The 12055-nt window shown below is 42.8% G+C and overlaps 1 protein-coding gene and 1 pseudogene across 1 annotated transcript in view; one reads left to right on the forward strand and one right to left on the reverse strand.

Annotated features, from left to right (window-relative positions):
* Nucleotides 1-310: 310 nt before the first annotated feature.
* Nucleotides 311-3838, reverse strand: LOC105997698 (annotated as a pseudogene).
* Nucleotides 3839-4515: 677 nt separating this feature from the next.
* The window catches only part of Samd12 (sterile alpha motif domain containing 12), a 211596-nt gene continuing 204056 nt past the window's right edge, over nucleotides 4516-12055 (forward strand). Inside the window, exon 1 of the mRNA XM_013032213.1 lies at nucleotides 4516-4590. Coding sequence (XP_012887667.1) covers nucleotides 4578-4590 — 13 coding nt within the window. The 5' untranslated portion in view covers nucleotides 4516-4577. The remainder of the gene's footprint in view (nucleotides 4591-12055) is intronic.

Raw genomic sequence — 12055 nt, forward strand, 5'->3', positions numbered from 1 at the left:
ACAGTTACATAAGGTAATAGGTACATTTCTTGTCAAATGTGTCACTCCTTCCCTCATTTTTCCCCTTCCCCTCTCCCCGACCCTCCCACCCCCAAGCTGTACAGATAATTTCCAACATATTGTATTGTGGATACTGATGTTGCATTGGTTCACCCTTGTACTTTGTACCAATATAGTTGTGAGCTGGGAAAATCTGAATACTTAGATCCCTCATTGTTCCTCATTGTTTTTCATCTACTTTCAGAGGAAAAGCCAAAACTCTCAGATTGGGACACAATATATTTGTACTTTTGGACACTTCTTACCACCTTCATATATGAATCTGCTCTTGGATTGGTGATTTGTATCCACCAGCTTGCTCAACTTTTCTAACAAAGACATCATGAAGCAGATAAATAGACTAGCAAGACTTGTCTATGACTTTCCCAAGACTGTCTGGAATCAATTCATTAACTATTTTTTTCAAGTCATTTGCGTTTCTCTGGTCATGCATTCTATCATTTTCTTCCAGGTTTGGCAGGCCTGTTGGTGCTGAGCACAGGAGGTCTTGAGATCTGATTGTTGCATTTTTTGGTAAAACCATCACAGAACAGATGAAGCAAATAACCACCTGCAGTCTTGACATCAACATGAGCTTCCATTGTGATCTGCCACTTTTGGAGTATGGAGCACACTGTACCTCAGATGAGATCTATGCCATAGAAGTTGGTCAGGCAGTTCTTGCCCTGAACATCCTCAGGAATTATCTTGAATTGTCTAAATGTAACTTCATCACTCTGCAGGTCACTGAGGCTCACTTCAAATATCCAGCCCTTGAGGTCATCAGAAGTGATTTGGGTTCCTTGAGTCCTTGTGACTAATGTTTTCCCAACATTTCTTATATTGAACGTGGCTAGTGTTTACACTCGTACCAATCTTCCTAAGAAAATGGGTCAACCACTTTTATCTTGGCTCCTTTCTTGCTGCCTTTTTTTTTTTTTTTTGGTCGGTCGTGGGGCTTGAACTCTGGGCCTGGGCACTGTCCCTCAGCTCTTCAGCTTCAGGCTAGTGCTCTACCACTTAAGACATAGCACCACTTCCAGCTTCTTCTGCTTATGTGGTGCTAAGGAATCAAACCCAGGGCCTCATGCATGTGAGGCAAACACTCTACCACTGAGCCACCTTCCCAGCCCTAAAATTAACTCATACTGACCATAGATATCCTTTATCGCATGCTGTTTAACAGTCAATTTGCTTACCTACCCATCTCCTGTTTCTTCCCCTCATCATGAGTCCCCTGCTTATTAAGGGTATGAGCTTATCTAGGATTACCTAGGCCCACAGAATTATTGAATCCATGTTGATTACTTAATATATGTTTGTGAATAAATATAATAGATTGAAATGAGAGAGAAAAGAATGACATATACTTCATGATAATTGATGAATAATTACATGTAGAAAAGGAAATAAAGGTGATATGTTTGAGAACTTAAAGGGACGAGGTACTTTGTTGTATGCTTTAGCTCCCTTACTATCAAGTGTATGTTAACTAAGAGCCAGGTGCCTTTCTAAGTAAGTGCTATACATAAATCCACTCCCACTGTCTTTCTTCCAGCTTGATGAGAACCAACACTGCCAAGTTGTCAATCTCCCATCCACAGAGAAACAACTCAGAATCACCAGAGTCAGGATGTCTGATTCCAGCAAGGTAATAATAGCAACAAGGTAGCTCCTCTTCTTATTCAGGCAAAATTTTCTCTCTTTAAGGTGATTACAATACAAGTTATAGATTCCAATCACCTGAAGAACTAGGAAAAAGAGGAAAGAATGCTGGGGACAGGGTGAGGGTTCTACTCCAGAGTCTTGCTTTGAAAGTATTGGTACTGCTGTCATAATTATTTTAACTGTCTCTGCCTACAAGAACCAAGGCTAGGATATGGTCTAAATACAGGATTCATTCAAGATTTATTTCTATTGTTGAATAACAAATTATCACAAAGTTGGTAATTTAAAACCATATATACTTATTAGCTCACAATTTTGTAGCTTGGGCATTTGAGAGAGGTCATTTGTGATCACTGCACAGGTTTATAAGATGCCAATCAAGGTGTCAGCTGGGCTATGTGCTTATCTGATGTCTCCAGGGAAATTTCTCCCTTCAAGCTTGTTCAGGTCACTGGTTTCTTACAATTACAGGATCAAGGTGATATCAATAGCTCTCAACTCTGGCTAAAAACACCTTCAAGCCCTACCTTAGGGCTTTGAGCAGGGGGCACTTAAGTTTACAAAAATCTGTAAGTAGTTATATTTTTGAGCAAAGCTGAAAGGCATTTGTGTATTTTCTTCTTTAATTTGGAATAGTTTTCATTACTTATTTATTTTTGTAAATTGTACAAAAGGTTCCATTGTGATATTTCCAAACAGGCATATAATGTACTTTGATCAAATTCATCCCTCTGTCACTTCCTTAGCTCTGTGTCTCCCCTCCATTTTAACAGCTTGAAGTGGGTTTCATTATAATATTTCACAAATACACACACAGAGATGTGTGTGTGTGTGTGTGTGTGTGTGTGTTATATACAAGGAGAGAGAATACTTTTGGTCATATTCATCCCCAGTTATTGATGTCATTTTAAGCTTTTAAAGATCTTGGTATTCAAATATTAAGTCCACTGAAAAGCACTGTTATTTCAAAAATCTCTTTAGTTTTGTCTTTAATATCTTTCCAAATTGACATACATCACCTGTTTTTTTCCATGCATTCAAGGCAATGTTTTCATGATTTTTATATAGCCCAGGCCAGAGAAAATTTAGCTTGGAGAATTCTTGTCTCCATGAAAATTGTGTCTCACTAAACAGGTCTCTCTCTCTACTGTTTATAGAAGCCTTAGGTTTGATTTGTACACGGCTTCATGGACTCAGCAGTAAAATCTATCGCAAAGGATATTTTGGAGTTACATGCAAGTATTTTCTGAACTATGTATATACAGTCATATTTATTACTGAACAGAAAGACTAAGCAGGTACTTAGAAGCAAATATAAAAAAACCAGGTATGCATATATACATTCAGAAACAAGATTGTTTTGAGGAAAAGATTCTAGCCAGGTACTGGTGGCTCAGCTACCAGCTACACAGGAGGCTGGGATCTGAGGATTGTGGTTCAAACGGTAGAGTGCTAACTTTGAGAAAAAGAATCTCAGGGACAGCATCTAGGTCCTGAGTTCAAGCCTCAGGATCAGCACAAGAGAGGGAGAGAGGGAATGAAGAAGAGAGAGAATGAGAGAGAGAGAGAGAGATTCTTATGACTAAGATTTTTGTCTAAGGATCTTTATATTTTGGGTTTTGGTTTTTTTCCGTGGGCGTTTTATAAACAAGATAGTGGAGAGTGCCTAGCAAAGTTGAGGGGCTGGGTAGTTATGGCTTTTTGAGCTCAAGCAATTTAATCTTAAGCTAGTCTGGAGTTCAAGGACATTGATTTATACCTATGTGCCATGCCTGTATCTGCATTTCCTCATTCAAAAGGAAAAAAATAGATGCTTAGATTTTGTCAATATTTACCAGCTCTAGAATTCTACTGCCATTCCTATGACTTCCCCTTATCTTTCTATCAGTCCAGGCAGGTAGGGTATAGGTTCAGAAGTTGAAAGAACACTCATTCTTAGACACCATTAAGGATTGGAGCCTATCATAGGCCGCCAGGAGACCCCAGGTCTCTCACCTTGGAAGTCAGATAGAAGTCCTTGGTCATCTGTCCTCCAGTGGAATCCTGGCTCCTGTATTATTTGCTCATACTAACTCTTTGCGGCTATTGCTTGTTGGAGGTTTTTAAAGCCACTTCCTCCTCTCCTCCGCATTCGGCATTTAGCTGCAGGAAATACACTGGAGGATCAGGAGATACTGTCTCACCTGGTGAGTCTCCCCACCAACCCCACAGCTCAGGGTGCAAAAGAGCCAACTTTCAAATGAACCTCCCCAGCAGGTCTCTGGCCTCAGTGGAGAGCCACAGGCAGCTGGTAGCTCTGCTCTCACCAAACGGGTGACGCAAGATCCAAGAGCAAATGAGGAGTACACAGCACAAACCAGCACACCTGCTGCCTCCAGGCCCACCAGGGTGGCCAGGTATACCCAAAGCCCCTAATTGACAGGAAAGGTTTCAATCACCAGTCCCTCCTTTTAGCGCCCAACGAATCCCGCCGCACTGCATCTTGGGATTTGTAGTCTCCGTCACCTCCAAGGGTTGCCACGCTCCCTCCTCAATCCCCTTCCCCCCCAAAGGAATACTTCGTTTGAATTCACTGAAAGAGGTCTGAGGCTTGAGGGTGATGGCGGAATCGTGGCTCGTGGGGGAACTTGGGGTGTCCTCTGGGGTGAGGGGGAGGGGGGTAAGTGGCTGTGAAGAGAACGGACTACACTTCCCAGCTGGCCCTGCGCGGAGCCGGGAGCCGGCTGCTCGCTTTGCGTGACCGCGGCAGGTTGGTCCTGGAGCAGATGAGCGCAGAATATTTAGGCGAAGGCGAGGGGCGGGGGGAGCGCGGGGCAGGCGGAGTACCTCGGCCAAGAAAATTATGCATGCGTTAGGGAAGCTCTGAGAGAATGGCTGTGGAAGGTAAGGGACGCTTGGGGGCATTTTAAGCTCCCTCTAAACCCGCGCACCCCAACCCACACATCCCCGCCGAAGCTCAGCTATGGTGGGGAGGAGAGGAAAGGGGGTGGCGGGGAGAGGGCCCCCTTTCCCTCGAGCCACTGGGCATCCACCTGAGCCGCGGAAGGCCAGGAGGCGCCCTAGTCAGTTGCTTTGGAGATAGACACGCAGGTGCACCAGACTTTAGGGTAGGAGATGGAAAGTGCACCTAACGGCAGAGCGATTGTGCAGGGGTGGGCGGGTGTGTGTGTGTGTGGAATTGGGGGAGAATGGGAGAGATCCGGCGTGAGGCTACAGTCCTAAGGTGTCCCTTTGCCTGTCACTTTTGGCTAGGGCCGACCAAGTGGCCACCAATCTGGGGATGCTTGCTTTGCCATCCACATGTGGGAGAAGTCCCTGGCCCAGGTGCGTCATCCGCAAGCTTGGGGTGCGATCGGGTTGAGGGCCCCTTGTTCTGTTGTGCCCAGCAGCATCTACACCAAAGCACCCACGGGGAACAGTGCCCTTACACCCGCCTCTGTGTATACAGTCCTACCTGGGGCTAGCAAAGTTTACAGAGAGGAGGAAGCCTTGTCATCAGCCAGGGAGAAAAGACAAGCAGCCTCTCTTAGAATTTGCGGGGTAATCCTTTACTACCTTCCTCTTCCCTTGTGTAATTTTGAGTTTGGGATTTGCTGTTGGGTCCACACAGCCCTGCCACCTTCCAACTTCCTGGTTTAAAAAAAAGAAAATGGGCTCAGGTAATGATGTGAGCGATCCCCAGGTTATTTTTGTTTTGTTTTCTTTTTAAATCTCAGTTTCACTTACTTTGAAACACAGGTCTCTTTGTTTAGGGGGAGTTTTGAGAGCAGGGCGAATATGTGAACTAGAAGTGTTCCTAATATCAAACGGAGCCTGAATGATCCAATGGAATGGAAAAACGAGGCCTACTTTCACTCTAGAACTATGGTTCCTGAGTGCATCTTGGGTCAGAGGGGAACAGAGGTAGGAAAAAGAAGGCATGCTTGCCAGCTGCTTTAGGCTCCTTGCCAAGGGGGAAATGAGCTTGTTCCTTGCTTGCTAGAAGCAAGAAGAGAGGGTTTATTTGCTTCTGCCACCACTCCCTGCCCCAGGAGAGAGAAACTGAAACAATCTGGTTCTTGCTTTCTTTATAACTACTGTCTCAACAACCTGAAGTAGTACAACCAAATTCGTACACTCAGCACCCATAAACCCAGCAAACTACTGACATTGGGTGGTCTAAGGTTCAGAGATCCCTATCTGACCACATTCAGCTTCCCAACTGTATCAACAAACGAGATCTCTCTCTCTCTTTCTATCATTAAAAAAAGATAGATGTAGATAGCTCTGAAATTAAAACACAGACAACCAAAAGCTTTCCTTCCTAGCCTTTTCTCTACAAACATGTTGTAGTGCAGTCTTGCTTTTTGCATGATGTAAAATTGATAGACTAGACTTCTGATGCCACATAAGGCAAAGTTTATGTGTTCATATTGACTTTGAAAACAGTAGGTTGACTTACTGGTACTCTGCCACCTTACCCATTGATGTCCCCACATGAGTGACACTCCCACCTGTTGGCAGGCCATGGAGTTCTTGAAGATAATTTCCTGTTCACTGTAAGAAGTATAGAATTAGTCAGATTTCTTGTCCTATGGGTGACTATACCAGTGAAACCAGACCTTAGCAAAACAAGTGCTCTAAAAAAAAGTACATCTGAACTTTAGAGAGCTTATTTATCTTTTTTTTTGTATGTATGACTTGTCTAGTGAAAATGCATAAACAGAAGATCGCAGGTGTGCATCACAATAAGTCTCAAGATATGCAGTGAAGGAAGTGTTTTAAACCTTTGCTGCAATTGATTTCTGTCTCAGTCTTTGTAAGTGTAGTTTTCTTGACGTGGACTGGGGCTTGGCTTGCTAATCCCATGGAGTCTTTCAAGGTTCAAGAAGAATTTCAGTTCCTCTGGGAACCTATCCTAGCCATCTTGGTTGCTTTGCCCTCCCAGAGTTTTGTGAACTTCCTGCACTGAGCTTCCCTTGAACTAGAATTTAAATCTATCCCAACACATTCCACCCTTAATCTGTTTCACTACACTCTGAGACTCAGGAAAATCTCTGTGGAATTTAAACTTCCCAGCCAGTAGCACAGAATCTGGCCTTAATATATGCTCAGAAAATATTTAGGGATTTCATGGTCAATATGTTCATGGAGCTTTGGTAACTGGCTCCGTAAGATGCTGAAGTCTTTCTTAGAAACCCAAATGTTATCAAATAAAGCTCTTTGGAGAGATTTGAAAACAAAGAGCTTTAAAAAGAAATACTCCTCTTCATAGCCTTTAGTTTTGATAATAAAAATAACCAGGATCTGTTCTTTTTATCTACTGCTCAGAGTAGCATTGTCTTCCTAGGACACATTTGAGATGCTGAGGAACTGGTACTGGTGGTTGGGGGCAGGAAAGGCTGTGATTAGTACTTTGTGACCATGGCCCAGTGATGTTAAATATCCCGATTTTCATGAGCATCCTACACAAAGTTTCCCGACCAAGACCAAGCAATGCAGTTTAGTCAAGTTCATTGAGAAACACTGATTCAGAGAATAAGACATTTTACTAGAGGAACTGGAGGAGGACATGTAGTACACGTTATTTAACATTGCAGCTTTCTTTTTCATATGTGGGGGGAAAAAGTGCTCAGTACTGTTTACTTTCTGGGAACATTGCAAAGATTAGATAAAGGAAAGGTCTCACTGAAGGCTGCATGGAACCTCCCTTCCCATTCTGTCCTCACAAGAAAGAAAAACAAAGAAGAAAAAAGCCATATGTTTTCATCCTGATTTTTCACTTTTTCATGCCAGCAAGTCTTCCTAATTTGTCACACATTAGAAAGCTCTTATAACGTGTAACCTTTCTCTTAAGTAAACTTGAATTTGTAAAGGTGTTAATTGCTCCAAGAGTGCTCATTCATTTTGTCATAGTGCTGAAAACATGAGAGAAGGTTGAGACCAACAGCCACATTGGCTCTGATATCATTGGGCTACTCATACTTTGTTGTGAATTGCCTACCTATGGTGGTCAGTGATAGGCTGATGATGATTCTATATGAGCAAAACATTCACCTGCTTATGAAGCCATTGTGAGTCAAGTCTTCTCAAGCTTTTACATGGGCCACCACCAAATGGCACACAATTCCATTTTAGCCCAAAACATATGATTGCTGAAAAAGGAAACAAAACTGACATCCAAGGAAAATAACCAGCTTCTGGAACTCCAATTATGACTTAGATGTTGAATAAGTATAGTTTGCATGCCAGCCAGTCTTTCTAATGAGTAACAAATTAGAAGGATTTTATGATGTGTACCATTTCTCTTAAGTGAACTTGAACTTGTAAAAGTGTTCATTTTAAGTAGGGTGCCCATTCATTTTGTTGAATCTGCAGCTAAGTACTCATTTTCTTCTCTGAATTTAAGAACATCTTATTTGTATTTCCTAGCCTAGTGGCAACCCATGCTTTGCTTTGCATTTGTGGGTGGGTAGCTGAGCATCTTGGAGGTGTGCTTTCCAATCAAAGAACATGAGCCATGTTATATTCTGCATTGAATTGGGACTATTTAGTCTATTCTTTTACTGGATGACTAGGATCTTAGATAAAAGATCCCAGCTGGAACCACAGAGTCACTCTTGTCTCCACGAAGAGAACATATTGATGGTTGTACCTATTGATGAAACATTGTCTTATCAGAACTGGGTTACAATATAATTTTCAGAAAGGAAAAAACAGTTCATCATTCAGGAGTTGTATTCAACTTTGTATTCTGAGATCAGTGCCTGGCACTTAGGAGACCCACAGTAATTCTTTCATAAATGAGATATAAATGCATGATTTCCTAGACTCAGAAAAGTTTTTTCCCCATATTTTCCTCCTTTTCCACAGTTTCTTTTTTTATCCTCACTGTTAATGAGAAAAGTTAGGTGGGGGAACATTGTACATAATGCTTCTATCCCAAACCAAATAGAATAGCTCCTCTTACATGACAGAAAATTGATTTTTGATTTTCAGCATTGACAACTCCCCTATCCCACCCTGCTAAAGAAAAATGGATTTCAATTATTCTATTTGCTCTAAATCACATCTATGTTAAGGGATCTGACTTTTTCCTTGTAAGTGATCGACTTAATTTATTAAGTGATTTTAGATAAGTCATTTAATATATAGATTCTATAGGTTTTTTATGTAGTAAAAGTGATAAAACAGTCCTTCCCTGGAATTTGGCAAGGCTAGATAATAACTGAATGGCATAGAAACGAAATAGTGTTGAACACTTGTAGAAATGAGAAGCAGTGATGGTACATAGGGCTTTGGAAGTCAGTAATCACTGACTCTCTACCCAACTTACATTGAGAACTAAGGCATGGAGTCAAAGGGGTAACATGGCTGAATTTTTTTTTATCTTTGGCTTTGGGAACATTGCTCTGTCATGTGGTGAACTTCCATTCCTAGAACCCTCACCCCCTCCATTTTTTCTGCTAACCCAGAGCAGAGAATATTGGCAGCTGTCAAGAGAAGGAGGGAGGGAGGGAGGAGAGGGAAAGTAGATGAGAGAGGATAGGAGAAAGAGAAGAGAGGAGCAAGAAAGGAGAGAGAGGAGGGAGAGAGGAAAGAGGGGGCTGTGTCCTGTATGAGCTGTGATTCTTCACAGACTTGTACATCAGATAGTTGCTGTCTTTTCTCCTGAGCAAGGGTCATAAGAGGATGGAGAGAGACTGGAAGCATCTTTGTGATGAGTTTCCCCTTATACAACACTTGGAACAAGAGGGGGGATAGCTTCCTCCTAACCTCACATGCTTCTCAGTGTCAGCCTCTCTCAGTACTTTCTCTCTAACTACCTTTCCATTCTGTCTTATGCCTGTCCCAGCTTCAACTTCTGTGAAGCATATGGAAGACAAATGAATTATTGATTGGATTATGAATGAGTTTGATTTCCACAGTAGTCCTCTACTCTACTCCCTCCACCCCCCCATCACTGAGCCATGCTTCTGGAAAATTCCCAACTGTATTCATCTGCACGATACATGTAAAATACAGTGGGAAGCCAGGCATGGTGACTCATGCCTATAATCCTAGCTACTCAGGAGGCTGAGATCTGAGGATTGTGGTTCAATGCCAACTTGGACAGGAATGCCCATGAAACTCTTACGTCCGAGTAACTACCAAAAAAGCCAGAAGCGGGGCTATGGTTCAAGTGGTAAAGCTCAGCGATAGCTCCCAGGCTCTGAGTTCAAGTCCCAGGACCAGCACACACAAACCAAACAATGATAATATTGACAAGCTTCCCTCATAAGCACTTAACTCCTGCAGGGCTCTGTCATTGTTAAGCTAACTATACCCTCATTCTCTTCCATTCTTTTGGTTTACTTCATTTTGTTTTCTAGACCACCATATCTATTAGTAAAGATTTGAGCAATAAAGAGGCTAATAAAGCTGTCTCAACAGCTTCCATCAGTTCATTCTGTTTGGGGGCATGGGAATGGTTACGAGAGGCCAGTTCTTGAAAATTCCTGGGCAGAGACTGGGTGAGCAAGAAGCAGAGACTTAAACTCTGGTTGGAAACTTGCTAGGGCAGTGGTTCCTGCCACTCCCATGGCTTTTGTTGCCTTTTTAGCTAGTTCAGACAGGGTTGGGTCTAATCCCACTATTGCCTGGCATGGCCCAACCCTTCCTTTTATCCCACTTCGTCATCAACCCTGTTTTATATGACAGAAGGAACAAGGACTGGTGCGAAGAATGAGAAATGGAAAATACCTTTGCTGGTGGAGCAGAGTCTGCCATGCTGAATCACAGTGATCGCTGTCCTGACATGTTACAAAGGTGAACTGGGAAATCTGAAGGCAAGGTGGCTGGTACATCTAATTCTTGAGGAAAAAGACAGGCTAAGGGAAACTTTCATTCACTGCCCTGGAAGAAGATTTTAACTTTTCTTTCAACAATCAATAGTGGAGCATGGCCTATGTACAAAGAATTCTACTAGGTTTAGAGAGAGGTCTAGTAAAAAAGCCTCCGCTTGGGTGAAGGAGAGAGAAGCAGATTAGGCTGAAAGATACAAGTGCTCAAGAAAAGCACAAGTAACTTATCGTGGGAGGTCTGCAAACAAATGGAGCATTTAATTTTTAGCTGGACTGCAATAGCCTACCAAAAGGAATAGCATTTGAGTGATCCTTTGAGTAGGATTTCAATGGGTGGGGAATGAGCAAAGGGCAAGAAACAGAACAGTGTATGAATGGTGTGTGCTTACTGCTGGGGAGTTTCCCAAGTCTTGATGCTGTGGGAGTTCAGCCTTCTGGACAAAAGAGTAAGAAGTTTCCCCTAAGGGCTCTAGTATTAACTGAACTTCAGCCTCTGGAGATCTTGCATACTAAACCTCTCATCCTTTTTTGTTCTACTGGTATGGGGAGAGAGGCAAGAATTTAGGAATTGGCTGCTGTTCTACCACTTGAGTCCTGCCTCCAGCCTGGCTTTTTGTATCTGGAGTCACACAGTCTTTTCTACCTGGGTTGGCATTGACTCACAGTCCTTAGCCTCTTAAGTAGCTAGGATTATTGGCATGAGCCACTGGCAAAATCACAGAAGCCAGTGAGGGAAGTTGCTCTCCTGTACATCAGGCTGCTCTATCCCCGATTCTCTGAAATGGAATATAGCAGCACCATCCTCTCCAAGCTGGCTCATGAGAGCAAATGTAACTATATTTAGTCTGATTTTTCTAAAGTGTGGGTGCAAGAAAATGCTCGTACCGCTTGCCTCTCCAAGTGCAAAGCAGTATGGGCACAGATGTGGGTGACAGGAGTGGCCCGCCTCACTGCCTCCCACAGCCTTGTTCCCAGGATGCTGGGGCACAGACGATCCAGCTGGCAAGTTGGGTTCTTTGCTTCTTCCCGTTCTCAGCTGCCTTGCTGCGGTATTCTGTTCAGAACATCCCAGATCTCTAGCAGTTTGACAGGTGTTTGTGGATCAGCTCTAGGGCTGACCTTCAGAGCTTCAGTTGTCCTTGAGAACTCAGACAGAACCAGAGCTCTTGTTCTTGGTCTGTCACTGCCACCTCAATGTGTGACTGTCACGAATGATGGTTTTTAACATGTGAGCTCTGAAGCCAGATGAGGCTGAACAGGTCTGAGGAGGACGTGCATTATGTGTCTGAATAATTCACTGAACAGATCTGAGACTCTTTTTAATCTGTCTATCTAATGGGAATACTAATAGTGATGTCATCATAGGCATATTGTGAGAAATTACATTAATATACAGGAAGCTCTTAAGAACTGGGGTGTCAGGTGCAAAGATATTGCTCAGTAGATGTTAAAGCAGATGGTGGTGGTGATAGAGTCCATCTTTCCACCACACTTAAGAAAATACTGAAGCCATGGTAATATATAGT

The sequence above is a fragment of the Dipodomys ordii genome, unplaced genomic scaffold (assembly GCF_000151885.1).
Source record: "Dipodomys ordii isolate 6190 unplaced genomic scaffold, Dord_2.0 Scaffold151, whole genome shotgun sequence".
NCBI lineage: Eukaryota > Metazoa > Chordata > Mammalia > Rodentia > Heteromyidae > Dipodomys > Dipodomys ordii.